Source organism: Gigantopelta aegis, chromosome 9 (assembly GCF_016097555.1).
Source record: "Gigantopelta aegis isolate Gae_Host chromosome 9, Gae_host_genome, whole genome shotgun sequence".
NCBI lineage: Eukaryota > Metazoa > Mollusca > Gastropoda > Neomphalida > Peltospiridae > Gigantopelta > Gigantopelta aegis.
In genome coordinates this window covers 83,911,659-83,939,430 of record NC_054707.1, presented here as the reverse complement: position 1 = coordinate 83,939,430, position 27,772 = coordinate 83,911,659, and the positions used below count along the sequence as shown (strand labels likewise).

Sequence of the window (27,772 nt, the reverse complement as noted above, 5' to 3'; positions counted from 1 at the left end):
TAACTTATTTAATATGTCTGTCTGTCACCATCTGTCCATCTGTCTGTCTGTCTGGTGGTCTATACTTGTATTCAGTTGTTTAAAATGTCCACCTGTTCTCAGTGGATTTCCTAAAGACTCTTGATCTCGGGAATGTTTTATTTTCTTAATACAGAAGCATTGATCTCACTCTCCCGCAATAAGCAGAGGTTAGTGATTGTTGCAAGTTTGTCTTCTCAACGACCAGTTTTTTTTATCCCTTCTCCTTCTTCACCAGAAGGCTGCCGAATAAGACTTTTTACTTTGGAATAAAGAGCATTAATGTAAACTGCATGCTGTTCTTGCATTGAATGACACTTGTTATTGAGGCATTCAATTTTATTTTGGCCAGGGAACAGTGAGGGGGAAACAAAGCGCAGTGAGCCGATGCCATTCACTGGAAGCAGCCACTCCAAGACCTGGGTACCGGTGAGTGTTCTCTTTTATGATGGCTTCATTTCCTCTCCATTCGAAGCAATTCATGTCAAAACTTCACATTCCCTTACACTTAACACATTTTTCAGGTTCTTGTGCTGTCGTTATGGCAACCTAACAAAGCAGTCGCAAGAAACTGAAACAAATTTAAAGAAAGTTTTGTGTTGTGTTTTCAAAAATCACATTTTAATGCTTTAGGTGTGTTCAACCATAAGATGCATTTAAGCCGTTTTTTACGCTGGCCTTGTTTTTCTCTGTTTCAGCTATTATTTGTAACAACAAAATGGCTAGGCTAATAAAAAGGTTGTTTTTGTAATCTTTTGATGCGTACACACTTTGTGGTTTGATTGCTGAAAACTGTCCGATAATTTGGTGATCTGTTGTGTGAGAATTCCTTAATTCACTTATTTTCGTAAATGACCACAAAAATAATGTCTGCCACTTCTTTTGTAAATTCCACCTCTTTTATTAAATAAACTCCACCTTCTTTTCTTGGTGAATACTTGAGACAGACATAAACTAAAGAACTTTATAATAAGTAATTTTAATATAATTTATTTAATATTAATATAATTTCAATAAAAGTATGTGTGTATGTCCATATATATATATATATATATATATATATATATATATATATATACATATACATAAATGTTTGCATATTTCTGCGGATGCAAGAATGGTTAGGGCCTAAATGTTTCTTTGGCTTTTGCTTTCATTAAAAACATATTTTCATTGATATACACCTCTGCTATTTGGTCTGTCTGCAGAGATCAGTGGTTTAAATACAGCTCACCCCCACCAATTGATCTGTTTAAACTCACTGTGACTTGGAGCTGCTTTTGAGACATGGGTGGGGGGAGGGGGGGCAGGACAACTTACTTTCTATTATGTTTTCTCAATTAAAAATGATATGACTCTACGCCTTTGCAGTTTGTTAGATAAAGGATGCTGCTTGTTAAATTACCAATGATAATTTGACTATATATATGACATGGAATGTTTGGGAAGGGCACAGTACTGACAAACCAGGTAGGGCACCATGGGATTTGTTTTTGCCATAGAAATTTCAAAACAACCGATTTTCGTGGCACACCGACGAATAATAAAAGCAATCACAGCAAATGCATAGTAAAATTGGAACCATTAAATGTAGTTTTGTGTAAGCCATTTTTAATGTGCACATTAAATGTAGTTTTGTGTAAGCCATTTTTAATGTGCACATTAAATGTAGTTTTGTGTAAGCCATTTTTAATGTGCACATTAAATGTAGTTTTGTGTAAGCCATTTTTAATGTGCACATTAAATGTAGTTTTGTGTAACCCATTTTTAATGTGCACATTAAATGTAGTTTTGTGTAAGCCATTTTTAATGTGCACATTAAATGTAGTTTTGTGTAAGCCATTTTTAATGTGCACATTAAATGTAGTTTTGTGTAACCCATTTTTAATGTGCACATTAAATGTAGTTTTGTGTAACCCATTTTTAATGTGCACATAAAATGTAAGACATCATTTACATGGTCATGACTGGTTACCCAAGAATGAAATGGCTTACCTGAATTTAATTTTGCATAGCTCATAAATGATTGGCCTTAAGACCAATGGCGTATAACCTCTGTCACTGATGCCAGTTATTGTGTTTATTTAATATATATGTAATGTTTAAATTTTATTGAAAATTAAAGTTTGTTTTGTTTGACAACATTACTAGAGCATATTGATTTGTTAATCATTGGCTATTGGATGTCAAACATTTCGTAATTTTGACATATAGTCATAAATAGGAAACCCGCTACATTTGTCCATTAGAAGCAAGGGATCTATTATATGCATATTCCCACAGACAGGATAGCACATACTATAACCTTTGATATACCAGTCATGGTGCACTGACTGGAACGAGAAATAGCTGAATGGATCCACCGACAGGCATCGATCCTAGACCGACCGTGTATCAACCACTTTACCACTAGGCGATATACTGCTCGTTTACTGAGAGATGCTCCAGCTTATCAAGGATGGGAGACAATCTGCTTTATGGATGTACCGCAGGCCAAAAGTATTCAGAGCCTTGTAGCGCAGTAGGTCTGAATTAATTCTGCTAATACACACTTTGTTGATTCATTATAATTGACTTGACCAGCATGTCTGTTTGTCCTAAGGCTATGAGAAGACCAGTTGCAAATTTTAATCTGAAAACAATAACCTACATTAAGTACTATATTTGTACAGGACCGGACAGTGTTCTTGCTGTTGTGCACAAACCAGCTTCTAATGTAGCACAAGGAGAAGACCAAATGTTAATATTGTTGAAAACAGTATAATATATACAGTGAAATCACTTTTTTTCATTGTGGTCTAATGTCCATGTAATTCGTGGACTAGTGCAGTCAACAAATTTAAAAACACTATGAAAACATTATACATGTGTCATTTAAGGATTGTCTGTTATTTCGTTTATATTCAGTGAACAAAACAAATTATCTGCAAACTGTGTGAATCGGTGAAGCCGTTCTCACATAAGTTTTTGGATGATTTGTTTTGTTCATACCCAGATGAATGTAAAAGAAATAACAGACAATACTTATAATTAAATTTGAATCATATTTCCTAATAATAACACTAAAATTTCATACTTTATTTTGAATTATTTTTAGTCCATAAACAATAATACTCAATAATACAACTTGCTCATATAAAATGACGTCATCAGATATGACGTTCCCTGACAACGTAATTTTTACGTTCATTGAGAAATGAAAAAACTCTCGTTGCTATGTCTGGACCAATGGGATTATATTGTAATGAATGTAACAGAAATTTAATTATATGAATTTATAACACTACATTTTCGATCCACGAATTTAAGTATGCTATGGAATGTGTTTTATATAAAAACCACAAAAATGTAAACCTATGAAAATAAAGGATTTCAAGGTACTACATAAGTTTTGAACCTATAGTGTAATGGTGAATGGTACTGTTAAGAAAGTTCAGAAAATCTGTTGCCATATAGTTTTGACACCATATACATGCACTCTGATATGAATTGTATATCTAAGTTATCAATACATTTTGAGTTTGCATTAGACATTTACTTTTAAAAAGTGTGGACTTTATGTCACAAGAAATATTTGTTTAAAAGATTTCACATAGAATTATTTAGGCAACTTGGAGTGTAAAAAGACACTGATTAGTTAACACACTACTGATATTATATTATGGACACATGCACACGCATGCACACATGCACGAGCACACATGCGCGAGCACACACACACACACACACACACACACACTTGGTATGGGTGTAGGGATTAGTGTTTCTAATGAAGAAAGAAGCAAATAATTAACGTGCTTATTATTACAGCTATGGTAGGAGGTGGGTAAACTCAGTAGACACACACACATACATGTATGACAAGAAGAAATACAGTGGATGTTCATATGCAAGTCTTGGAGATTTCCAGAAGCAGATGTTCAGAGGTTGGAATCTAGGTGCGTAAAGCTCTGTGGCAGGTGTTGACATGTGTAAACTTTAACGTCATACTCACACCTGTGAAATCACCTGTCAGGAGAGATTGTGTAAGAATAAGGCCTACATCGGGGTTGGTGGGCATTTCCCCTGTTGAAATATCTAAGAGAGTGACCTTGTTAGTTGTCAAGTACTGTGAAACCTACTCTACCAGCCAACTGTATTAAGAGGCCACATTTAGATTTTTCTAAATGATCTAATATAGTATAAACTAACCTGTATTAAGCAGCCACCTGTGATAATAGGCCACTTTATGATAACCCCTTTGGTGGCTGCTAAACACAGGTTTGACTATTCTCTTTTTGTTTAACTGTTCCCTGATTAAGAAGAAGTTTGATTTGTTTAACAACACCACTAGAGCACATTGATTTATTAATCATCGGCTATTGGATGTCAAACGTATGGTAATTTTGACACAGTCATAGAGAGGAAACCCGCTACATTTTTCCATTAGTAGCAAGGTTCCCTGATTAATCTCTTATTGTCCTTTCACTCGTCTTTCAGTTGACATGGATGTATTAAATATTTCAGTGAGAATACTGATAGTGGAACCTCGGTAATCCAAATAGTATGGTTTTCCTAAGCGTCCAAATTAACAAATTTCCATAGCACTGAATCATACCTGAAATATTTCCCTTCATTGACAAACCTATGAAAAAAACTCGAATATATTTGGACTTATAAAAATTAAAAATATTTGTATTTTAAGCAGTGTTTTCATTACACGATTAGTCGAATGCGATTAGTCGAATGTGATTAGTCGAATGTGATTTGTCGTAGTGACTTTAATCGAGTGTGTGGAAAGACATTACATCATGAGATTCCATGACGTCAAACAAAACTCCTTGGTTAAGACATATTTTAACAATAATAGTTGTTATGGGTTTTGACATGTTAACAAACAAAAAAACCTGCGAGGTAACAAAATTGAATGGTTGAACTTTAATGTGATATAACAGGCTGAGAGCTTACGATTGGTCGTGAAAAATAGGACATGTTCTAATTGGTAGGACTCCAATCCGACTTGTTGTATAAAAGTAAAGTCATTCTGATTTAGCTGTTCTCACAGTACGATTCGATTGCATGCGACAAGTCAGTCTGACTAATCGCATAATGAGAATCCTCTTTACTAATATTTGGCAATAAAAGATTGTCAGACTGGACATGTATTCCACATGTATATTTTACAAAAATGTGTTTCAGTATATCACCAATCATTAAGTTAGAATTTCTTATTGTAATCAGTTTACTAAGTAATTTAAAACTGACTTGGATTTTGTAATTTATTTTTACTGAGCATTACATTAGGTTGACACCAAATAGTAGTGCTACAGTGATAAACTGGTAAACCGGTATACTGCGATAGTTGATCAGCTCGATACGAACTGCGGTACAGTTTTGCGTATCACGATTTTTACACACTATGTTTTCCTTGTATCTTATTTGACTTGAAATATTAAACAAACAAACAAAAACCACATCATTTTATTAATTGGTGATGACAGGAAATGTAACAATCACGTCAAGCATAGTCGGCTTACTTGTTGGCATACGAAATGATAGGTCGGTTATACTTGGTTCTAACTTGTAAACAAAACGTGTTGAAAGTCCAATAAAAATAACCAGTTAACGATAATTAAAAATAAATGTTTTTGACTTACACATTAGTATTCATTGTTCATTTACATTGGAATATGGCTACGGCTATCATCTTCAAAGAAATAAACCAACAAATGAGAATCGCACTTCGCTGTTTTTCTATGAACTCGGAATACTTCGGCCAATCGTTCAAAACACCTCAGCCAATAACCTCTGGTTCGATCGATCTGCCGAAACATTGTGACTCAATACGTACATTTCCGGAAAAGCCCGATGGTAAGGATTTCCGAATGTGACAATTTTAAAATAGTTTAACACTGACACAGTTCAGAACATGTATCCAGTACAGCTGGGGACATCATAACAGCACAGAGGGCCGCACTCAATCCTGAAGTAGTAGATATTGTAACAGCACAGAGGGCCACACTCAATCCTGTACCAGCACAGAGGGCCGCACTCAATCCTGAAGTAGTAGACATTGTAACAGCACAGAGGGCCGCACTCAATCCTGAAGTAGTAGACATTGTAACAGCACAGAGGGCCGCACTCAATCCTGTAACAGCACAGAGGGCCGCACTCAATCCTGTAACAGCACAGAGGGCCGCACTCAATCCTGTAACAGCACAGAGGGCCGCACTCAATCCTGAAGTAGTAGACATTGTAACAGCACAGAGGGCCGCACTCAATCCTGAAGTAGTAGACATTGTAACAGCACAGAGGGCCGCACTCAATCCTGTAACAGCACAGAGGGCCGCACTCAATCCTGAAGTAGTAGACATTGTAACAGCACAGAGGGCCGCACTCAATCCTGTAACAGCACAGAGGGCCGCACTCAATCCTGTAACAGCACAGAGGGCCGCACTCAATCCTGAAGTAGTAGACATTGTAACGGCACAGAGGGCCGCACTCAATCCTGTAACAGCACAGAGGGCCGCACTCAATCCTGAAGTAGTAGACATTGTAACAGCACAGAGGGCCGCACTCAATCCTGAAGTAGTAGACATTGTAACAGCACAGAGGGCCACACTCAATCCTGTAACAGCACAGAGGGCCGCACTCAATCCTGTAACAGCACAGAGGGCCGCACTCAATCCTGTAACAGCACAGAGGGCCGCACTCAATCCTGAAGTAGTAGACATTGTAACAGCACAGAGGGCCGCACTCAATCCTGAAGTAGTAGACATTGTAACAGCACAGAGGGCCGCACTCAATCCTGTAACAGCACAGAGGGCCGCACTCAATCCTGTAACAGCACAGAGGGCTGCACTCAATCCTGAAGTAGTCGACATTGTAACGGCACAGAGGGCCGCACTCAATCCTGTAACAGCACAGAGGGCCGCACTCAATCCTGAAGTAGTAGACATTGTAACGGCACAGAGGGCCACACTCAATCCTGAAGTAGTAGTCTGTGGTAACAGCACAGAGGGCCGCACTCAATCCTGAAGTAGTAGTCTGTGGTAACAGCACAGAGGGCCGCACTCAATCCTGAAGTAGTAGTCTGTGGTAACAGCACAGAGGGCCGCACTCAATCCTGAAGTAGTAGTCTGTGGTAACAGCACAGAGGGCCGCACTCAATCCTGAAGTAGTAGTCTGTGGTAACAGCACAGAGGGCCGCACTCAATCCTGAAGTAGTAGTCTGTGGTAACAGCACAGAGGGCCGCACTCAATCCTGAAGTAGTAGACATTGTAACGGCACAGAGGGCCGCACTCAATCCTGTAACAGCACAGAGGGCCGCACTCATTCCTGAAGTAGTAGACATTGTAACAGCACAGAGGGCCGCACTCAATCCTGAAGTAGTAGTCTGTGGTAACAGCACAGAGGGCCGCACTCAATCCTGTAACAGCACAGAGGGCCGCACTCAATCCTGAAGTAGTAGACATTGTAACGGCACAGAGGGCCGCACTCAATCCTGAAGTAGTAGACATTGTATCAGCACAGAGGGCCGCACTAAATCCTGTAACAGCACAGAGGGCCGCACTCAATCCTGAAGTAGTAGACATTGTAATGGCACAGAGGGCCGCACTCAATCCTGTAACAGCACAGAGGGCCACACTCAATCCTGTAACAGCACAGAGGGCCGCACTCAATCCTGTAACAGCACAGAGGGCCGCACTCAATCCTGAAGTAGTAGACATTGTAACAGCACAGAGGGCCGCACTCAATCCTGAAGTAGTAGACATTGTAACAGCACAGAGGGCCGCACTCAATCCTGTAACAGCACAGAGGGCCGCACTCAATCCTGTAACAGCACAGAGGGCCGCACTCAATCCTGAAGTAGTAGACATTGTAACGGCACAGAGGGCCGCACTCAATCCTGTAACAGCACAGAGGGCCGCACTCAATCCTGAAGTAGTAGACATTGTAACAGCACAGAGGGCCGCACTCAATCCTGAAGTAGTAGACATTGTAACAGCACAGAGGGCCACACTCAATCCTGTAACAGCACAGAGGGCCGCACTCAATCCTGTAACAGCACAGAGGGCCGCACTCAATCCTGTAACAGCACAGAGGGCCGCACTCAATCCTGAAGTAGTAGACATTGTAACAGCACAGAGGGCCGCACTCAATCCTGAAGTAGTAGACATTGTAACAGCACAGAGGGCCGCACTCAATCCTGTAACAGCACAGAGGGCCACACTCAATCCTGTAACAGCACAGAGGGCCGCACTCAATCCTGAAGTAGTAGACATTGTAACGGCACAGAGGGCTGCACTCAATCCTGTAACAGCACAGAGGGCCGCACTCAATCCTGAAGTAGTAGACATTGTAACGGCACAGAGGGCCGCACTCAATCCTGTAACAGCACAGAGGGCCGCACTCAATCCTGAAGTAGTAGACATTGTAACAGCACAGAGGGCCGCACTCAATCCTGAAGTAGTAGTCTGTGGTAACAGCACAGAGGGCCGCACTCAATCCTGTAACAGCACAGAGGGCTGCACTCAATCCTGAAGTAGTAGTCTGTGGTAACAGCACAGAGGACCGCACTCAATCCTGAAGTAGTAGTCTGTGGTAACAGCACAGAGGGCCGCACTCAATCCTGTAACAGCACAGAGGGCCGCACTCAATCCTGAAGTAGTAGACATTGTAACAGCACAGAGGGCCGCACTCAATCCTGTAACAGCACAGAGGGCCGCACTCAATCCTGAAGTAGTAGACATTGTAACGGCACAGAGGGCCTCACTCAATCCTGAAGTAGTAGACATTGTAACGGCACAGAGGGCCGCACTCAATCCTGAAGTAGTAGACATTGTAACGGCACAGAGGGCCGCACTCAATCCTGAAGTAGTAGACATTGTAACGGCACAGAGGGCCGCACTCAATCCTGAAGTAGTAGACATTGTAACAGCACAGAGGGCCGCACTCAATCCTGTAACAGTACAGAGGGCTGCACTCAATCCTGAAGTAGACGACATTGTAACGGCACAGAGGGCCGCACTCAATCCTGTAACAGCACAGAGGGCCGCACTCAATCCTGAAGTAGTAGACGTTGTAACAGCACAGGGCCGCACTCAATCCTGAAGTAGTAGACATTGTAACAGCACAGAGGGCCACACTCAATCCTGTAACAGCACAGAGGGCCGCACTCAATCCTGAAGTAGTAGACATTGTAACGGCACAGAGGGCCGCACTCAATCCTGAAGTAGTAGTCTGTGGTAACAGCACAGAGGGCCGCACTCAATCCTGAAGTAGTAGTCTGTGGTAACAGCACAGAGGGCCGCACTCAATCCTGAAGTAGTAGTCTGTGGTAACAGCACAGAGGGCCGCACTCAATCCTGAAGTAGTAGTCTGTGGTAACAGCACAGAGGGCCGCACTCAATCCTGAAGTAGTAGTCTGTGGTAACAGCACAGAGGGCCGCACTCAATCCTGAAGTAGTAGTCTGTGGTAACAGCACAGAGGGCCGCACTCAATCCTGAAGTAGTAGTCTGTGGTAACAGCACAGAGGGCCGCACTCAATCCTGAAGTAGTAGTCTGTGGTAACAGCACAGAGGGCCGCACTCAATCCTGAAGTAGTAGTCTGTAGCACTCAATCCTGAAGAAAAATATGACCTAAAACATTTAGCCGGACAGCTGAAACTAATACAGATCATTAAAAAGTTTATGCCTTCTGCTTTCATTAAAAAAAACAAAAACAAATATTAAATTTAAATAATACCAACTATATTGCAAAACATATTGCAATACAGTTTCTTATATCGCAATATATCGCAGTATGGTTTTGACCGTATCGTTGCATTCCTACCCAATAGCTGATGTATTTTTCATGCTGGAGTGTCGTTAAACATTAATTTATTCATTCATTTTATTTTTACTAACGTCTTTCCTTCTTTTAAAAAAACTAATTTTGTGGCATTTTCCTTTTTTGAATTAAAAAAGATTGTTGTCAAAATAACATTTTAAAAATGCACAGGTTACCTAATAGAATTTTAAAAATCGCCATTACAATGACTGTTGGCGTTTATAAAAATATAGAAAACCTGAAAATGATCACTATAGACATGTGGATGTATAGATAACTGTGTTTATATTTCTCTAACAGACATGTCTGAAGTGACTGCTATGTACAGAGATGGTTGTCATACAGAGAGACCATTATAGAAAGGTAGTGGCATAGTAAAGTGTATTTATATTTCTTTAAGTGGTATGCTTAAGAGTGACCTCTATAGAGAGGTGGTTGTCATACAGAGAGACCATTATAGAAAGGTAGTGGCATAGTAAAGTGTATTTATATTTCTTTAAGTGATATGCCTAAAAGTGACCTCTATAGAGAGGTGGTTGTCATACAGAGATACCATATGGCAGAGTGGACTATGTTATACAGTCCTTGATTGGATTACCGAATTAAAATGAAAGAGTTGCTATAGCAACAAGAAATAGAAAATAATCATATATTTTCTCAAGTGCACATAACGACTGTTTCATTGCAGTGATTGTCTACATGTATTTCGGAGTCAAAGTTATCGCCACTGATACAGAGGACCAGCTTAGTTTACTGGTAAATGCTGTATGTTTCTTTACGCATTTGACACAAGCCACTGATGTAATTAATTGTCAAGTTACTGCAGCCAAACACTTAGTGAGTGACTGTAAACTTCCGATCATTGTGGTTTCCCATTTGAGCGATCCTTCCGAGCAAGCGATGAGTAATTTCTGGCCTGCCTACCATGGCCTGTGTGAAAAATCATTGGTGGTGCATATTTGCTTTAAACTGACAAGCCTGTCAAGAATTAGTTTATCATCTGTCATCTATGACAATCAGCATTTTCTCCAGCATGAAATATGAAGATTGTATGATCTCGGGGCTTGTTTAGTTTGTTCATACAAGCATTGTGGAATACAGGGCAGAAGGGAGTCGATCAAGCCATCTAATCTCATATCCCAGTGAAAGGCAGGCTGGCTTCGGAGCTAACCAAATTATGAAAATATCTTGAGTTCCTTCCAATATCCCACCAACAATGGGTAAAGAAAATAGACTTTATCTAATGAAGCACAATGCGTTTGTCTGCTTCGCACACAAATTCTCGGCTTAAATTATGAAAATGTATCTGAATCGGTTGCCAGAGGGGCACAACATTGAGAGAAAACAAGAGTTTATTTGATGAAGAGCGGAGCGTTACAGCTCACCCTTCGTCATCCGATGGAAGGGGAGAGGGACACTGCGCTTGCATTACAATGGAAGTATTGACAATTCCCCAATAGTGTGCTGTTGTTAGGGGTGGCTAAAGCACCATGGCTTGGCGCTCTTTCGTAATCTCGTGTCCATCCCATTGTTTTGTGTTTTCTCTAGATTAGAGAGCACTCAAACCTTCTCTGAAGTTGCTATACCCAGGAGATCAAACAGAAACACTAATTTGTCTGCTGCCATGCAAACTTGGACCTACTCCAGACATTATCACTATTGTTAGGGTTAGGAATGTGGAGGGGCCATTTTCCCTCTATATCCACAAGGGCAGCATCTAGTGGGGGTGTGCTTGGGGCAGTTATTATCCCTATAATTGGGGCAGTTATTATCCCTATAATTGTTTTTAATGTCTGTTGTCTCCCCCCTCCCCCTTTGGTTTAAGCTAGATTCAGCTTTGTTCATAGCCTATTGAATGAAATACAATCAATTTGAATTTAACAATAAAATTAAATTCTGATGGACCCAGAAGGCACACAGTTATAATTTGCCTTATATAGCATATACAGTGAAACCTATTAAAAACATTTCCTCTGTAAACTGAAATGACCACAAAACGTTAAATGTCAGTGGAGAACATGACCTCTAAACCATGCAGATAGCCCATATCTTGCTCAGTCGGTACAGAACATGACCTCTAAACCATGCAGATAGCCCATATCATGCTCAGTCGGTACAGAACATGACCTCTCTAGACCATGCAGATAGCCCATATCTTTCTCAGTCGGTACAGAACATGACATCTCTAGACCATGCAGATAGCCCATATCTTGCTCAGTCGGTAGAACATACCAGAACATGCTCCTACAGAACATGTCCTCTCTATATCTTGCTCAGTCGGTACAGAACATGACCTCTCTACACCATGCAGATAGCCCATATCTTGCTCAGTCGGTACAGAACATGATGTCTCTAGACCATGCAGATAGCCCATATCTTGCTCAGTCGGTACAGAACATGTCCTCTCTAAACCATGCAGATAGCCCATATCTTTCTCAGTCGGTACAGAACATGACGTCTCTAGACTCAGTCGGTACAGAACATGTCCTCTCTATATCTTGCTCAGTCTCTATCTTGCTCACCATGCAGATAGCCCATATCTTGCTCAGTCGGTACAGAACATGTCCTCTCTAAACCATGCAGATAGCCCATATCTTGCTCAGTCGGTACAGAACATGTCCTCTCTATATCTTGCTCAGTCGGTACAGAACATGACCTCTCTACACCATGCAGATAGCCCATATCTTGCTCATTCGGTACAGAACATGACCTCTCTAGACCATGCAGATAGCAGAACATGTCCTCTCTATATCTTGCTCAGTCGGTACAGAACATGACGTCTCTAGACCATGCAGATAGCCCATATCTTGCTCAGTCGGTACAGAACATGTCCTCTCTATATCTTGCTCAGTCGGTACAGAACATGACCTCTCTACACCATGCAGATAGCCCATATCTTGCTCAGTCGGTACAGAACATGACGTCTCTAGACCATGCAGATAGCCCATATCTTGCTCAGTCGGTACAGAACATGTCCTCTCTAAACCATGCAGATAGCCCATATCTTGCTCAGTCGGTACAGAACATGTCCTCTCTATATCTTGCTCAGTCGGTACAGAACATGACCTCTCTACACCATGCAGATAGCCCATATCTTGCTCATTCGGTACAGAACATGACCTCTCTAGACCATGCAGATAGCCCATATCTTGCTCAGTCGGTACAGAACATTTCGTCTCTAACAGTGGTACCTCTCTCTAAACCATGCAGATAGCCCATATCTTGCTCAGTCGGTACAGAACATGACGTCTCTAGACCATGCAGATAGCCCATATCTTGCTCAGTCGGTACAGAACATGTCCTCTCTAAACCATGCAGATAGCCCATATCTTGCTCAGTCGGTACAGAACATGTCCTCTCTATATCTTGCTCAGTCGGTACAGAACATGACCTCTCTACACCATGCAGATAGCCCATATCTTGCTCAGTCGGTACAGAACATGACCTCTCTAGACCATGCAGATAGCCCATATCTTGCTCAGTCGGTGCAGTGATTTCCTGAGGGGTTCCCCCATCCCATATCAAAGGCTGTGGTGTGTGCTGTCCTGTCTGTGAGAAGGTGCATATAAAAGATGTCTTTCTGCTAATGTAAAAGTGTAGTGGGTTTCCTGTAAGATGAGTAAACAATTACCAAATGTTTGATATCCAGTAGCTGATGATTAATAAAACCAGTGTGCTCTAGTGGTGCCGTTAAACAAAGTAAAGTGTAATCTAGTTCACTGAGGCTGATCTCTCCTGTGACCCACTGTGACCCAGCGTATCTCAGACGAGTGCTCTACCACTGAGCTACATGCATGAAACCATGACGTATCAGTTTTAACTGTCTACAGACATACATAGTTGATATATTACGTATATCAGACGAGTGCTCTACCACTGAGCTACATGCATGAAACCATGACGTATCAGATTCAACACTCTACAGACATACATAGTTGATATATTACGTATATCAGACGAGTGCTCTACCACTGAGCTGCATGCATGAAACCATGACGTATCAGATTCAACACTCTACACACATACATAGTTGATATATTACGTATATCAGACGAGTGCTGTACCACTGAGCTACATGCATGAAACCATGACGTATCAGTTTTAACTGTCTACAGACATACATAGTTGATATATTACGTATATCAGATGAGTGCTCTACCACTGAGCTGCATGCATGAAACCATGACCTATCAGATTCAACACTCTACACACATACATAGTTGATATATTACGTATATCAGACGAGTGCTCTACCACTGAGCTGCATGCATGAAACCATGACCTATCAGATTCAACACTCTACACACATACATAGTTGATATATTACGTATATCAGACGAGTGCTCTACCACTGAGCTGCATGCATGAAACCATGACGTATCAGATTCAACACTCTACACACATACATAGTTGATATATTACGTATATCAGACGAGTGCTCTACCACTGAGCTGCATGCATGAAACCATGACGTATCAGATTCAACACTCTACACACATACATAGTTGATATATTACGATATATCACTGAGCTACATCCCACCCTAGTTATGAAACCATGACATAACAAATTCAACACTCAAATATTTGAACAAGATGCTTGTTTAATCTACACACATACATAGTTGATGTATTATGTAGGTATGAGCTAACATGGTATTTAGATTTATCGTCACACATACGAAGTTGATGTATTATGTAGTTAGAAGTTAACAGTGGGATTTTCATTTGTCATCACAATGTATGAGTATGTGGGTCTTTAGACCTAATAGGAGGTGACAGATTGGGGCCAGTACCTCATGTTTTCAATTTAAATATTGTTTTTAGCATACAGTGACAAGTTTCAAGCTGATGTTTCTTGTACAAAGCTCTTTTTCACTGTATTCTAGTATGTAGGAATTCAGGCATAACAGAAAATTCACATTTAGTGAACATACTTTGATGCATTTTGTTTAACTGGCAAAAACACACTAAATGTACATGCATTTAAAAAACAATAATCAAATTTAACTTAAAAAATGAATGTTGTTTTTTGTTTTAATGACTCCACTAGAGCACATTTCTTTATTGATGTATATAGTCTCAGAGAGGAAACCTGCTGCATTTTTACATCAGCAGCAAGGGATCTTTTAATAAACATTTCTCACAGACAGGATAGCACATATCATGGCCTTTGATATAGCAGACAGGGAACACTGATTAGGAAGGGAAAAAACTGACTTGGAGAATGGGTCCACCAAGGTGGTTTGATCCGACCACGAAAGCACCTCAGGCGAATGCTGTATCAACTGCTCCAGCTAGATCACACCTGTTATCTCATAAGGGGCCGTTCAAATATTACGTAACGCTATTTTTGTCAAAATTAGACACCCACCCACCCCCTTGTAACGCCCCGTAACGCTAGACCATACACCCCCCAAAATATTACATAACGCTCAGAGATACCCCCCCCCCCCCAATACACATACAAAGCAACGTGGCAATGTTTATACCCATGTGTACTACGATGACGTCATTAAAGTGACGTATTGCTGTACGATGAAAAAAACAAAACACGGATTTTCACTTGCGCCAGTTTATTTGATCACGAATCATGGTTGACAAAGAAAAAATATACCAGACCCTAATTGAAAGGTACGGATGAGCTCACACAAATTTTTCCAAAAAGACGGTTCAACTTGAAGTTGCTAAAGTTTGGAAGGAAATGGCATGTTTAAGAGAAAACAAAATTGTGTTATGTAACGCTGTTCAATACACCCCCCACCCCTTGTAACGCCACATAACGCTTGGACTTACACCCCCCACCCCCCTAAGTGTTACGTAATATTTGAATGGCCCCTAATGACAGTGAAGCTGCATACTGGTGTTTATTTCAAATTGTTTTTAAAGCTGTTGTTTTATAAAGCAGTTTGTTAATAACCGTAGATATAGTCCGCCACATCCTCTACAAAAAAGTGTTTTTTGTAAATAATTTCAGTTTGGTTTGACAAAAAAAGAAAAGTAAAAGTGTTTTAGAAATAACAAAGAAATACTATTTTTGTGTGCAATTTATAAAACAATCGGCTCAGATATAAATAACTTGTAGTAAATTCTATGGTGTGAAAAAGATGTGTTTGCTGTGGGACGGACTATAAGTGTGATTTCAGGCTTGTGAGATCTTGAAAGAACTATGTCATGCCATACATTTTGAATTAAGTTAAATGAATATTCGGTATATCTATTTAATTGGTACAATCTTGAGTACATTATTAAGCTTTAGGAATAAACTGCCATTAAATTTGATTTTCATGATGCACCATTGTTTGAATTAAGATGGCTGCGACATCCAGTCTGTACTAAAATCAATAGCGACAAGACTTCTGTGTTGAATCAAGTATGCCCCCCCCCCGCTAAAAAAACCCACTCAACAAAAACAAACCCAACAACATACACCCCCTCCAAAAAAAAACCTAATTACCGCACAAAAAAGCCACACAGGTTTATCAAACCGCTAGTTGTGTTTGTGTTTTGCATTAGTGAAACTTGAAGTGAGAGATGTAGCTCGATGGTAAAATGTTCACCTCAGGTGCGATGAGTTGCAAAATTACTCACAACTGACTTGGGCTTCCTTCCATCCCAACCAGTGTTCCATAGTTGCTACCTCAAAAACCATAGCTCAGGGTATATACTGTCTTGTATAAAAATATGTGTTATGTAAGCTAATTTGCTTTTTATTTTATTTTTTAAAGTAGCCTATTAGGCTGCAATAGGTTTTGTCTTCATTGTGTCAAAGTTTTAAAATATTCCTTTCCATTCCAAGCAAGAAGTGCCATAAGGATCATTCTGCAATTTTAGCTTATATATATTGTTCCACTGAAAAGAGTTTTCTTTATTTTGATGGAATCAGAACTGATTTGACTGTTGAGTTGTTGGGATGTAGTCCTATTCCCATAACTATGTAAAACAGGGTTGATTCCTGCATCTAGAACTGAACGCATACAACACAGTGGGCTGCCTGCATACTGAGGTCTAATGAGAGTTGCTTCCCTTTTTGGACCCTTCCAGTTAAGAGTAGTAATATTTTAAACTCCAGATGGTGAATTTCTTATTGTTTAGTGGAATGATGTCACAGGGGCAATCCCTGCAATTAAGAAAATGTCCACGGCAAAAAAAGAAACGTCATTGAAAAAAACCCTGAATATGGTCCAAGGTAAAAAAGTGCCGTGGAGATTTAAAAACTCCATAGCATTGCCGGTTGCCATGGGCTACTCTCGTCTTCTGTGGTAGGCAGGTAAACATTGCCGGTTGCCATGGGCTATTCTCGTCTTCTGTGGTAGGCAGGTAAACATTGTTCTCCAGATTAGGGGCTACTCTCGTCTTCTGTGGTAGGCAGGTAAACATTGTTCTCCAGTTCAGGGGCTACTCTCGTCTTCTGTGGTAGGCAGGTAAACATTGTTCTCCAGTTCAGGGGCCACTCTCGTCTTCTGTGGTAGGCAGGTAAACATTGTTCTCCAGATTAGGGGCTACTCTCGTCTTCTGTGGTAGGCAGGTAAACATTGTTCTCCAGTTCAGGGGCTACTCTCATCTTCTGTGGTAGGCAGGTAAACATTGTTCTCCAGTTCAGGGGCCACTCTCGTCTTCTGTGGTAGGCAGGTAAACATTGTTCTCCAGATTAGGGGCTACTCTTGTCTTCTGTGGTAGGCAGGTAAACATTGTTCTCCAGATTAGGGGCTACTCCCGTCTTCTGTGGTAGGCAGGTAAACATTGTTATTCTTATTAGGGGCTACTCTCATCTTCTGTGGTAGGCAGGTAAACATGTTCTCCAGATATGGGGCTACTCTCAAATTCTGTGGTAGGCAGGTAAACATTGTTCTCCAGATTAGGGGCTACTCGCGTCTTCTGTGGTAGGCAGGTAAACATTGTTCTCCAGATTAGGGGCTACTCCCATCTTCTGTGGTAGGCAGGTAAACATTGTTCTCCAGTTCAGGGGCTACTCTCGTCTTCTGTGGTAGGCAGGTAAACATTGTTCTCCAGTTCAGGGGCCACTCTCGTCTTCTGTGGTAGGCAGGTAAACATTGTTCTCCAGATTAGGGGCTACTCTTGTCTTCTGTGGTAGGCAGGTAAACATTGTTCTCCAGATTAGGGGCTACTCCCGTCTTCTGTGGTAGGCAGGTAAACATTGTTATTCTTATTAGGGGCTACTCTCATCTTCTGTGGTAGGCAGGTAAACATGTTCTCCAGATATGGGGCTACTCTCAAATTCTGTGGTAGGCAGGTAAACATTGTTCTCCAGATTAGGGGCTACTCGCGTCTTCTGTGGTAGGCAGGTAAACATTGTTCTCCAGATTAGGGGCTACTCCCATCTTCTGTGGTAAGCAGGTAAACATTGTTCTCCAGATTAGGGGCTACTCCCGTCTTCTGTGGTAGGCAGGTAAACATTGTTGTCCAGATTAGGGGCTACTCCCGTCTTCTGTGGTAGGCAGGTAAACATTGTTCTCCAGATTAGGGGCTACTCCCGTCTTCTGTGGTAGGCAGGTAAACATTGTTATTCTTATTAGGGGCTACTCTCGTCTTCTGTGGTAGGCAGGTAAACATGTTCTCCAGATATGGGGCTACTCTCATCTTCTGTGGTAGGCAGGTAAACATTGTTCTCCAGATTAGGGGCTACTCCCATCTTCTGTGGTAGGCAGGTAAACATTGTTCTCCAGATTAGGGACTACTCCCGTCTTCTGTGGTAGGCAGGTAAACATTGTTCTCCAGATTAGGGGCTACTCCCGTCTTCTGTGGTAGGTAGGTAAACATTGTCATTCTTATTAGGGGCTACTCTCGTCTTCTGTGGTAGGCAGGTAAACATTGTTCTCCAGTTCAGGGGCTATTATCATCTTCTGTGGTAGGCTTCTCCAGATTAGGGGCTACTCTGTGGTAGGCAGGTAAACATTGTTCTCCAGTTCAGGGGCTATTCTCATCTTCTGTGGTAGGCAGGTAAACATTGTTCTCCAGTTCAGGGGCTATTCTCATCTTCTGTGGTAGGCAGGTAAACATTGTTCTCCAGTTCAGGGGCTATTCTCATCTTCTGTGGTAGGCAGGTAAACATTGTTCTCCAGTTCAGGGGCTACTCTCATCTTCTGTGGTAGGCAGGTAAACATTGTTCTCCAGTTCAGGGGCTATTCTCATCTTCTGTGGTAGGCAGGTAAACATTGTTCTTCAGATTAGGGGCTACTCTCATCTTCTGTGGTAGGCAGGTAAACATTGTTCTCCAGATTAGGGGCTACCCTTGTCTTCTGTGGTAGGCAGGTAAACATTGTTCTCCAGATTAGGGGCTACTCCCGTCTTCTGTGGTAGGCAGGTAAACATTGTTATTCTTATTAGGGGCTACTCTCATCTTCTGTGGTAGGCAGGTAAACATGTTCTCCAGATATGGGGCTACTCTCAAATTCTGTAGTAGGCAGGTAAACATTGTTCTCCAGATTAGGGGCTACTCGCGTCTTCTGTGGTAGGCAGGTAAACATTGTTCTCCAGATTAGGGGCTACTCCCATCTTCTGTGGTAAGCAGGTAAACATTGTTCTCCAGATTAGGGGCTACTCCCGTCTTCTGTGGTAGGCAGGTAAACATTGTTGTCCAGATTAGGGGCTACTCCCGTCTTCTGTGGTAGGCAGGTAAACATTGTTCTCCAGATTAGGGGCTACTCCCGTCTTCTGTGGTAGGCAGGTAAACATTGTTATTCTTATTAGGGGCTACTCTCGTCTTCTGTGGTAGGCAGGTAAACATGTTCTCCAGATATGGGGCTACTCTCATCTTCTGTGGTAGGCAGGTAAACATTGTTCTCCAGATTAGGGGCTACTCGCGTCTTCTGTGGTAGGCAGGTAAACATTGTTCTCCAGATTAGGGGCTACTCCCATCTTCTGTGGTAGGCAGGTAAACATTGTTCTCCAGATTAGGGGCTACTCCCGTCTTCTGTGGTAGGCAGGTAAACATTGTTCTCCAGATTAGGGGCTACTCCCGTCTTCTGTGGTAGGCAGGTAAACATTGTTATTCTTATTAGGGGCTACTCTCGTCTTCTGTGATAGGCAGGTAAACATGTTCTCCAGATATGGGGCTACTCTCATCTTCTGTGGTAGGCAGGTAAACATTGTTCTCCAGATTAGGGGCTACTCCCGTCTTCTGTGGTAGGCAGGTAAACATTGTTCTCCAGATTAGGGGCTACTCCCATCTTCTGTGGTAGGCAGGTAAACATTGTTCTCCAGATTAGGGACTACTCCCGTCTTCTGTGGTAGGCAGGTAAACATTGTTCTCCAGATTAGGGGCTATTCCCGTCTTCTGTGGTAGGCAGGTAAACATTGTCATTCTTATTAGGGGCTACTCTCGTCTTCTGTGGTAGGCAGGTAAACATTGTTCTCCAGATTAGAGGCTATTCTCATCTTCTGTGGTAGGCAGGTAAACATTGTTCTCCACTTTCATTGCTACATAGACTAATGTTTGTGTGCTCATCTTTGTGAAAACAATGTCGGTGAGATACCTGTAGGATGAGAAGGAACGATTGCAGATTTGTAAAGTGATTTATTAACCATATCGGTAAAAACATCTTGGTACATATCAAAGTGTAGTGGGACTTAACACTTCGACGTCATAGAATGATGTCATCAATTGGCACATTACAACCTTACCGTAACATCATCCAAACAAGATCAGTGATATAAATTAAAATCAATTATGGGTAGAGCTTGTGACAATTGAAACTTATTTCATTTGGGACAGAAACATGATACGAAATGGAAGCTTGTTTAATATCGTGTAGGTATGTTTTGCTGAAAACTTGTGTGGGAGTGACTTGATGTAGGGCAGGTGTTGCAAGTCAGCAGTCATTACATCAAGAAATAATGGTTAATGTGTTAAGCACCAAGAGATCTACACTTCAAAGTTTCTTAATTAACCTTATTGGTATTTTATATATAGGTCATGTTTAAGGCTTGTTCCAGGTGCTCAGTTCAAGGCTGGCCAAACTTAATCTGAACAATTCATAAAAACACTCCGTCATTTCATTTGTCAGTTGTATCTTTGCATCTTTATTAAAATTATTTTCAGTAAAATATTTTTAAAATAAATATTTGTGTTTTTTGGTACATTATTTAAAATAAAATGTTTTAAATAAATATCTGCTTTTTTCTACATTATTTTCAATAAAATATTTTTAAAATAACAAAAAAAAGAATTAATAAAAACAACTAGTGACCAATTAATCTGTAGATAAAGCCAAGGAAAGAAATTCATATTTTAGATGTCCTTTTTACTGCATGAATATTATGTTATACCTCTGTGCCAGCAATGTTTTCTTCATTTTTGTGATAGAAAAAAATCTTATCCATCAATCCTTTAGTTTTTATTGTCTGAATTTGATCATGTTGATATCTGTTTAGCTTAGTTTAGTTTAGTTCATAAACTCTTTTCAAATTGTCTTGTTCTTAAACAGTCACTTTCATGTTTTCATGTTTTATTTTCTTCAATCTCTCATATAATATTGTATGTATTAAGTAATATATTGTTGTAAGTATTTAAAAAGGACATTTTATGTGTTGAAAAATGACCTTGTGTTTGTGACATACATTAATCTATGGTCAAATATGTCACAGAATCAGTGAAGCATGGCTATAAGAAAAGAAAATATCATTATTATTTCCATGGACACATGAACACAATAATACCCCAAAAACTTTTTTGTTAGTTTACAAAGGCCTCACAGGAAACTGTATCACTATAGTAGGCCTACAAGCTAAATACCGGTGCAGTGTTATTTACAACCAGTGTTTTAAATGCAGCCAATTCCATACTTTTCTCTGGGTTTCCATCCCAACACTGCTCAACGCTGGCTCTATATGTACGCACATTTCTGTGTTGTTTTTTCTCAGACCACAGATTAGTGGGCTTCCAAGCGTCAACATTCTGTACAACAAAACATAAAAATGTCCGTGTAAACCACTTTCTTGCCTCTTTCCACAGGAAGTCATCAATAAACTTTGTTCCTAATAATTCACACTGTGGCCACACTTAGGAAGCACTTTACAGCCTTCGGCTTGACTTTGATGCCTGGGATAACATAATTAATTCTCTCTTTGCAATTAACAGTTTCTTTTTCCCACAGTTTGTAATCAGTGTAAGACGTAATTCTTTGCTATTTATTCCTTTTCTAGTGTCACAGCTAGAACAAACAAACATTAAAATATTTCCTGTTAAATAGATACATCTTTTAATTAACCTATTTTCAAAGATAGGAGGCCTGTGGAGAATAGGTGTCCTCACTGTATAGGTGTCCATTTAGACAGGTTATATGCAGTGAAACCCTCTTAAACAGGACACCTACAGGACATTTTTAAGGTCTGATATTTAAGGGGTATCTGGTTTAGAGAGGTTCTGTACTGATATTTAAAAAGGGGACTGTGAAAAATTTCTGGTTTTGATGGATTTCCAGTTTACAGAGGGTACAGTGTTGATGAGTATCACTGTACATATACAAAAATAAGAACCATCTTAAGGTACAGAGAGTATAAAAATCAAACTTCAAATTTTTACATACATAAACAGACATGTACACACTCACATGCACACGCACATGCATACATACACACACACACACATACACATGCACACGCATACATATATATACATTGAACCATATAAACACACGTACAGAGCCTGTATTATATAGACTATAGATATATTGTATATTAGTTGTACAAAGGGTGATTACTAACGAGTGTGTGACTATCAGCCAACAGCTGACAGGAAGTTATGCATTTTAATTTACACAGCCGACCATTAAGCAGCTGGCATAATCAGAAAACATATGTTTATTGCACGCTTCATTCATCCACTTCCCACTACCAGTTTGATAAGTCTACCGGTGAAAGATAAGAGTTTTGTTACATGTTTGCCGTTTTATTCACAGCTTAACTTCCAACCATTGTTGGTGTTGGGTTTCGCAACTTGAGCTACAGTTTACTTGCCTGCAAGTGCAAGAAATTTTGTCAAGTGTGTAAGTGGAATATGGGAGAGCTGACAAAATGTACACTTCACTGGTTTGGATTTCTTCACATAGGAACACATCTTCCCTTTATACAGTGGCCCATGTATAAACTGTACAGCCAGAACACTGTGACATCTTCTCTTTATACAGTGGCCCATGTATAAACTGTACAGCCAGAACACTGTGACATCTTCCCTTTATACAGTGGCCCATGTATAAACTGTACAGCCAGAACACTGTGACATCTTCCCTTTATACAGTGGCCCATGTATAAACTGTACAGCCAGAACACTGTGAACACTGTGACGTCTTCCCTTTATACAGTGGCCCATGTATAAACTGTGCAGCCAGAACACTGTGACGTCTTCCCTTTATACAGTGGCCCATGTATAAACTGTGCAGCCAGAACACTGTGACGTCTTGCCTTTATACAGTGGCCCATGTATAAACTGTACAGCCAGAACACTGTGACGTCTTCCCTTTATACAGTGGCCCATGTATAAACTGTACAGCCAGAACACTGTGACGTCTTCCCTTTATACAGTGGCCCATGTATAAACTGTACAGCCAGAACACTGTGACGTCTTCCCTTTATACAGTGGCCCATGTATAAACTGTGCAGCCAGAACACTGACATCTTCCCTTTATACAGTGGCCCATGTATAAACTGTACAGCCAGAACACTGTGACGTCTTCCCTTTATACAGTGGCCCATGTATAAACTGTACAGCCAGAACACTGACATCTTCCCTTTATACAGTGGCCCATGTATAAACTGTACAGCCAGAACACTGTGACGTCTTGCCTTTATACAGTGGCCCATGTATAAACTGTACAGCCAGAACACTGTGACGTCTTCCCTTTATACAGTGGCCCATGTATAAACTGTACAGCCAGAACACTGTGACGTCTTCCCTTTATACAGTGGCCCATGTATAAACTGTACAGCCAGAACACTGTGACGTCTTCCCTTTATACAGTGGCCCATGTATAAACTGTACAGCCAGAACACTGACATCTTCCCTTTATACAGTGGCCCATGTATAAACTGTACAGCCAGAACACTGACATCTTCCCTTTATACAGTGGCCCATGTATAAACTGTACAGCCAGAACACTGTGACGTCTTCTCTTTATACAGTGGCCCATGTATAAACTGTACAGCCAGAACACTGTGACGTCTTCCCTTTATACAGTGGCCCATGTATAAACTGTGCAGCCAGAGCACTGTGAACACTGTGACGTCTTCCCTTTATACAGTGGCCCATGTATAAACTACAGCCAGAACACTGTGAACACTGTGACGTCTTCCCTTTATACAGTGGCCCATGTATAAACTGTACAGCCAGAACACTGTGAACACTGTGACGTCTTCCCTTTATACAGTGGCCCATGTATAAACTGTACAGCCAGAACACTGTGACGTCTTCCCTTTATACAGTGGCCCATGTATAAACTGTACAGCCAGAACACTGTGACGTCTTCCCTTTATACAGTGGCCCATCTATAAACTGTACAGCCAGAACACTGTGACGTCTTCCCTTTATACAGTGGCCCATGTATAAACTGTACAGCCAGAACACTGTGACGTCTTCTCTTTATACAGTGGCCCATGTATAAACTGTACAGCCAGAACACTGTGACGTCTTCCCTTTATACAGTGGCCCATGTATAAACTGTACAGCCAGAACACTGTGACGTCTTCCCTTTATACAGTGGCCCATCTATAAACTGTACAGCCAGAACACTGTGACGTCTTCCCTTTATACAGTGGCCCATGTATAAACTGTACAGCCAGAACACTGTCGGATGGGGTGGAATGTAGCTCAATGATAGCTGCTCGTATAAGGTGCGTTGGACTGTAGTATTGATACCCACTCCATCGATCCATTGAATCATTTTCTGTTGCATCCTAGCACTGTGTTTATAAATCTTTTTAAAATCTAGACTCGTCTCCTATAACCTCTTGAGACTTGAACATAATGGCAATGCCAAAATTGCACTCCACATATAGTCCACATATCACAGATGCTATTATTTCATACCTAACTATGCTTCACACTAAACAATGTGCTGAGGTGTTGTTCCTCTCCTCTAGTCCACATATCACAGATACTATTATTTCACACCTAACTATGCTTCACACTAAACAATGTGCTGAGGTGTTGTTCCTCTCCTCTAGTCCACATATCACAGATACTATTATTTCACACCTGACTATGCTTCACACTAAACAATGTGCTGAGGTGTTGTTCCTCTCCTCTGGTCCACATATCACAGATACTATTATTTCATACCTAACTATGCTTCACACTGAACAATGTGCTGAGGTGTTGTTCCTCTCCTCTAGTCCACATATCACAGATACTATTATTTCATACCTAACTATGCTTCACACTGAACAATGTGCTGAGGTGTTGTTCCTCTCCTCTAGTCCACATATCACAGATACTATTATTTCACACCTGACTATGCTTCACACTAAACAATGTGCTGAGGTGTTGTTCCTCTCCTCTAGTCCACATATCACAGATACTATTATTTCACACCTGACTATGCTTCACACTAAACAATGTGCTGAGGTGTTGTTCCTCTCCTCTGGTCCACATATCACAGATACTATTATTTCACACCTAACTATGCTTCACACTAAACAATGTGCTGAGGTGTTGTTCCTCTCTTCTAGTCCACATATCACAGATTGTAATTGAACTTTCTTTTATTTAACTTTTCTTCCGTGCTGAATACGGACCAAAACATTTATGCAAATTACATTTTTTTAGTGTAGCAAGACATATTTATAAGAAGTAAGCTTAATAATTTATTTATGTAATACAGCACATTTATGACAAGTGTGCTTAAAAGATCATTTGCTGTTTTGCCTCAAAACAATAACCTATCTAGCAGATATCATAACAAGTTTCTCTTCTTGTATTACAAACCCATATTGCAATTACCACACATTTGACAACTAATGGACAGCGAATAACAATGCTCTTGAAAAACCCCATTTCTACTATATTTCATTTGCAGGATAAATGTGAGTTGGGTAGTGGTGTTGTAGAGCGACAGCTATAAATGAATACACATATTCGTCTTTAACAGCTATTATTTTCTTGTCTGCACAGACCATTATGTGATAACTTGTGAAACAGGACGTGTAATAAAGTTGCATTCCATTCTGCTTTATTATTGATCAGCTTCAGACATGACATCATGTATTCTTTTTAGTTTTGCTGGGTTTTTTCCCCCAACACAGTTCTTTAAAAAAAAGAAGAAGAAGAAGGAATCAAGAATAGCTTCTAACAAAAGCTCCTCTTCCCCCTTCAGTATAATAAGAGTGGTGAGTTAAGAAATAGTTGATAATGTCAGCTGTAATTAAAGATTTTTGCTAGACGAAAGAGTTTGTATGGATTTCATTAGATCCTGCTGATTATTTGCAGGAAAGAATCGGACAGGGGTCCGTATTTACATATCTGGCAAGCAGAGCCGGCTGACAATGGAACATTGTTACGCAGCAAGTTGCAGCGTCTCAGACAATGGAATTCCTTCAGAAAGATTTCCAAAGTGTTGGAATCTCAATAATATTGAGTGATGACCTCAGAATTAATTTCAGGCTGGAGTGTCGTGCATGCGCGGCATGCAATAGCTAGTGTAATTCACCAACAATGGTGTCCTCTCCAATCTCCGCGGCTGAGAGGAATGGAAGCAGTAATTAAGTGTTGGTAAACATGCTTGTCATCTTCAATAATACTGATATCATATTATTGATTAATCCATCTATTCTCTTTGCGGTATGCAGAATGCTGTGAAACTGGACAGGCAGCCTTTTGCAAACAGTTGTCGATGGCATCAGTCAATTGTGGCTTCTCCTTGTTTCTTAGGGATGTGTGAACACATTAATTGTAGTATCATATTCTTTTAAGACTTTTTTCTGAAACCTCAAGCAATATTTTCTTATAATAAGCAACATGATGCTGTTTCATTTACTGATCCCATGTTTACAATAATCTGACACTTCATGAATACAAATTGATTTATTAGTTTTGTTTTGAAAAACCCACAAAAATAAACAAACGGGCAAAAAACCAAAAACAAATCCCAATAAAAGCCCATTAAGTTATTGCAAGAACCTGTTGTATTTATAATAAAATTTAAATATATAAATTTATGAATGACAAGACATGCTCAAGTTATAGAGGAGATAGTAAAAAAGAATTCAAAGTTGATAAAAAAGATGTAACAGAAAAGTATATATATTGAATTTTGTGTTAAATGCTGTGAAAATAGTGTTACCGACATTAGCTAATAGTATAATGCTGAATTGTACCGACATTAGCTAATAGTGTAATGCTGAATTGTACCGACATTAGCTAATAGTGTAATGCTGAATTGTACCGACATTAGCTAATAGTGTAATGCTGAATTGTACCTAATATTATTTTTTATAACAACCATGTATATAAACCATATATTTCTGTATATAAGGAGAACCTGCATAGAAATGTATGTACAAACCTGTGTACAAAGGACACCTAATAAAATATATGTCCTTTAAGGGACATGTATGTGAATTGCCCACTATAAATAGGTGGTTGTTATACAAGATATTCTGTACAAGTGGTTCATATGTATACCCATATTTATTAACGAGAAGAACAAAGTGAACTCTACATGTGCATGCCACATATTTATATACAATGTATTTAACATTCCTGTGTTCATGTGCTTCAGACTGCATGATGTTTGACACACACCGAGAGAAATCCTTGTGTCTGCAATATTTACTTTTGAAGACTTTCGGACTTGTTGCTTGAAACAGGGCCTAATTAACAATTGACTTGTGTCCATATAGCTGGTATTTTCTCGTCAATACGGAAACCCCTCAGTCAATAATTTCCTGTGTTGAACATGTACAGGAGTCACTTGGCTAAGAGAGTCTCT

General features: G+C 40.2%; 3 protein-coding genes and 1 long non-coding RNA gene across 4 annotated transcripts in view; 3 read left to right on the top strand and 1 right to left on the bottom strand.

The window, feature by feature from the left end:
* Positions 1–446, top strand: part of LOC121380498 — a 75,195-nt gene extending 74,749 nt beyond the window's left edge. The window contains exon 3 of the long non-coding RNA XR_005958951.1: positions 371–446. This is a non-coding gene — a long non-coding RNA (uncharacterized LOC121380498). The remainder of the gene's footprint in view (positions 1–370) is intronic.
* Positions 447–3,871: 3,425 nt separating this feature from the next.
* LOC121381814 (M protein, serotype 24-like) lies at positions 3,872–7,035 on the top strand. The gene is made up of 3 exons (XM_041511171.1): positions 3,872–3,944; positions 4,498–4,549; positions 5,919–7,035. The coding sequence occupies exons 1-3, from the start codon at positions 3,872–3,874 to the stop codon at positions 7,033–7,035; spliced, it is 1,242 nt and encodes a 413-aa protein (XP_041367105.1).
* Positions 7,036–7,597: 562 nt separating this feature from the next.
* On the top strand, positions 7,598–8,542 carry LOC121381813 (M protein, serotype 24-like). Its single transcript, XM_041511170.1, has one exon. It carries the CDS (start codon positions 7,598–7,600, stop codon positions 8,540–8,542), a length of 945 nt encoding a protein of 314 aa, XP_041367104.1.
* Positions 8,543–8,770: 228 nt separating this feature from the next.
* LOC121381812 (keratin-associated protein 10-8-like) lies at positions 8,771–9,199 on the bottom strand. Its single transcript, XM_041511168.1, has one exon. It carries the CDS (start codon positions 9,197–9,199, stop codon positions 8,771–8,773), a length of 429 nt encoding a protein of 142 aa, XP_041367102.1.
* Between the last annotated feature and the right edge of the window lie 18,573 nt (positions 9,200–27,772).

Bases quoted from the DNA above. Each gene is read 5' to 3' on its own strand.
- LOC121381813 (XM_041511170.1), top strand. From the start codon at position 7,598: ATGGCACAGAGGGCCGCACTCAATCCTGTAACAGCACAGAGGGCCACA.
- LOC121381812 (XM_041511168.1), bottom strand. From the start codon at position 9,199: ATGTCTACTACTTCAGGATTGAGTGCGGCCCTCTGTGCTGTTACAGGA.
- LOC121381814 (XM_041511171.1), top strand. From the start codon at position 3,872: ATGTATGACAAGAAGAAATACAGTGGATGTTCATATGCAAGTCTTGGA. The intron at 3,945-4,497 runs GTTGGAATCTAG...CTCGTCTTTCAG, and splicing joins CCAGAAGCAGATGTTCAGAG to TTGACATGGATGTATTAAAT. The intron at 4,550-5,918 runs GTAATCCAAATA...ACACTGACACAG, and splicing joins ATACTGATAGTGGAACCTCG to TTCAGAACATGTATCCAGTA.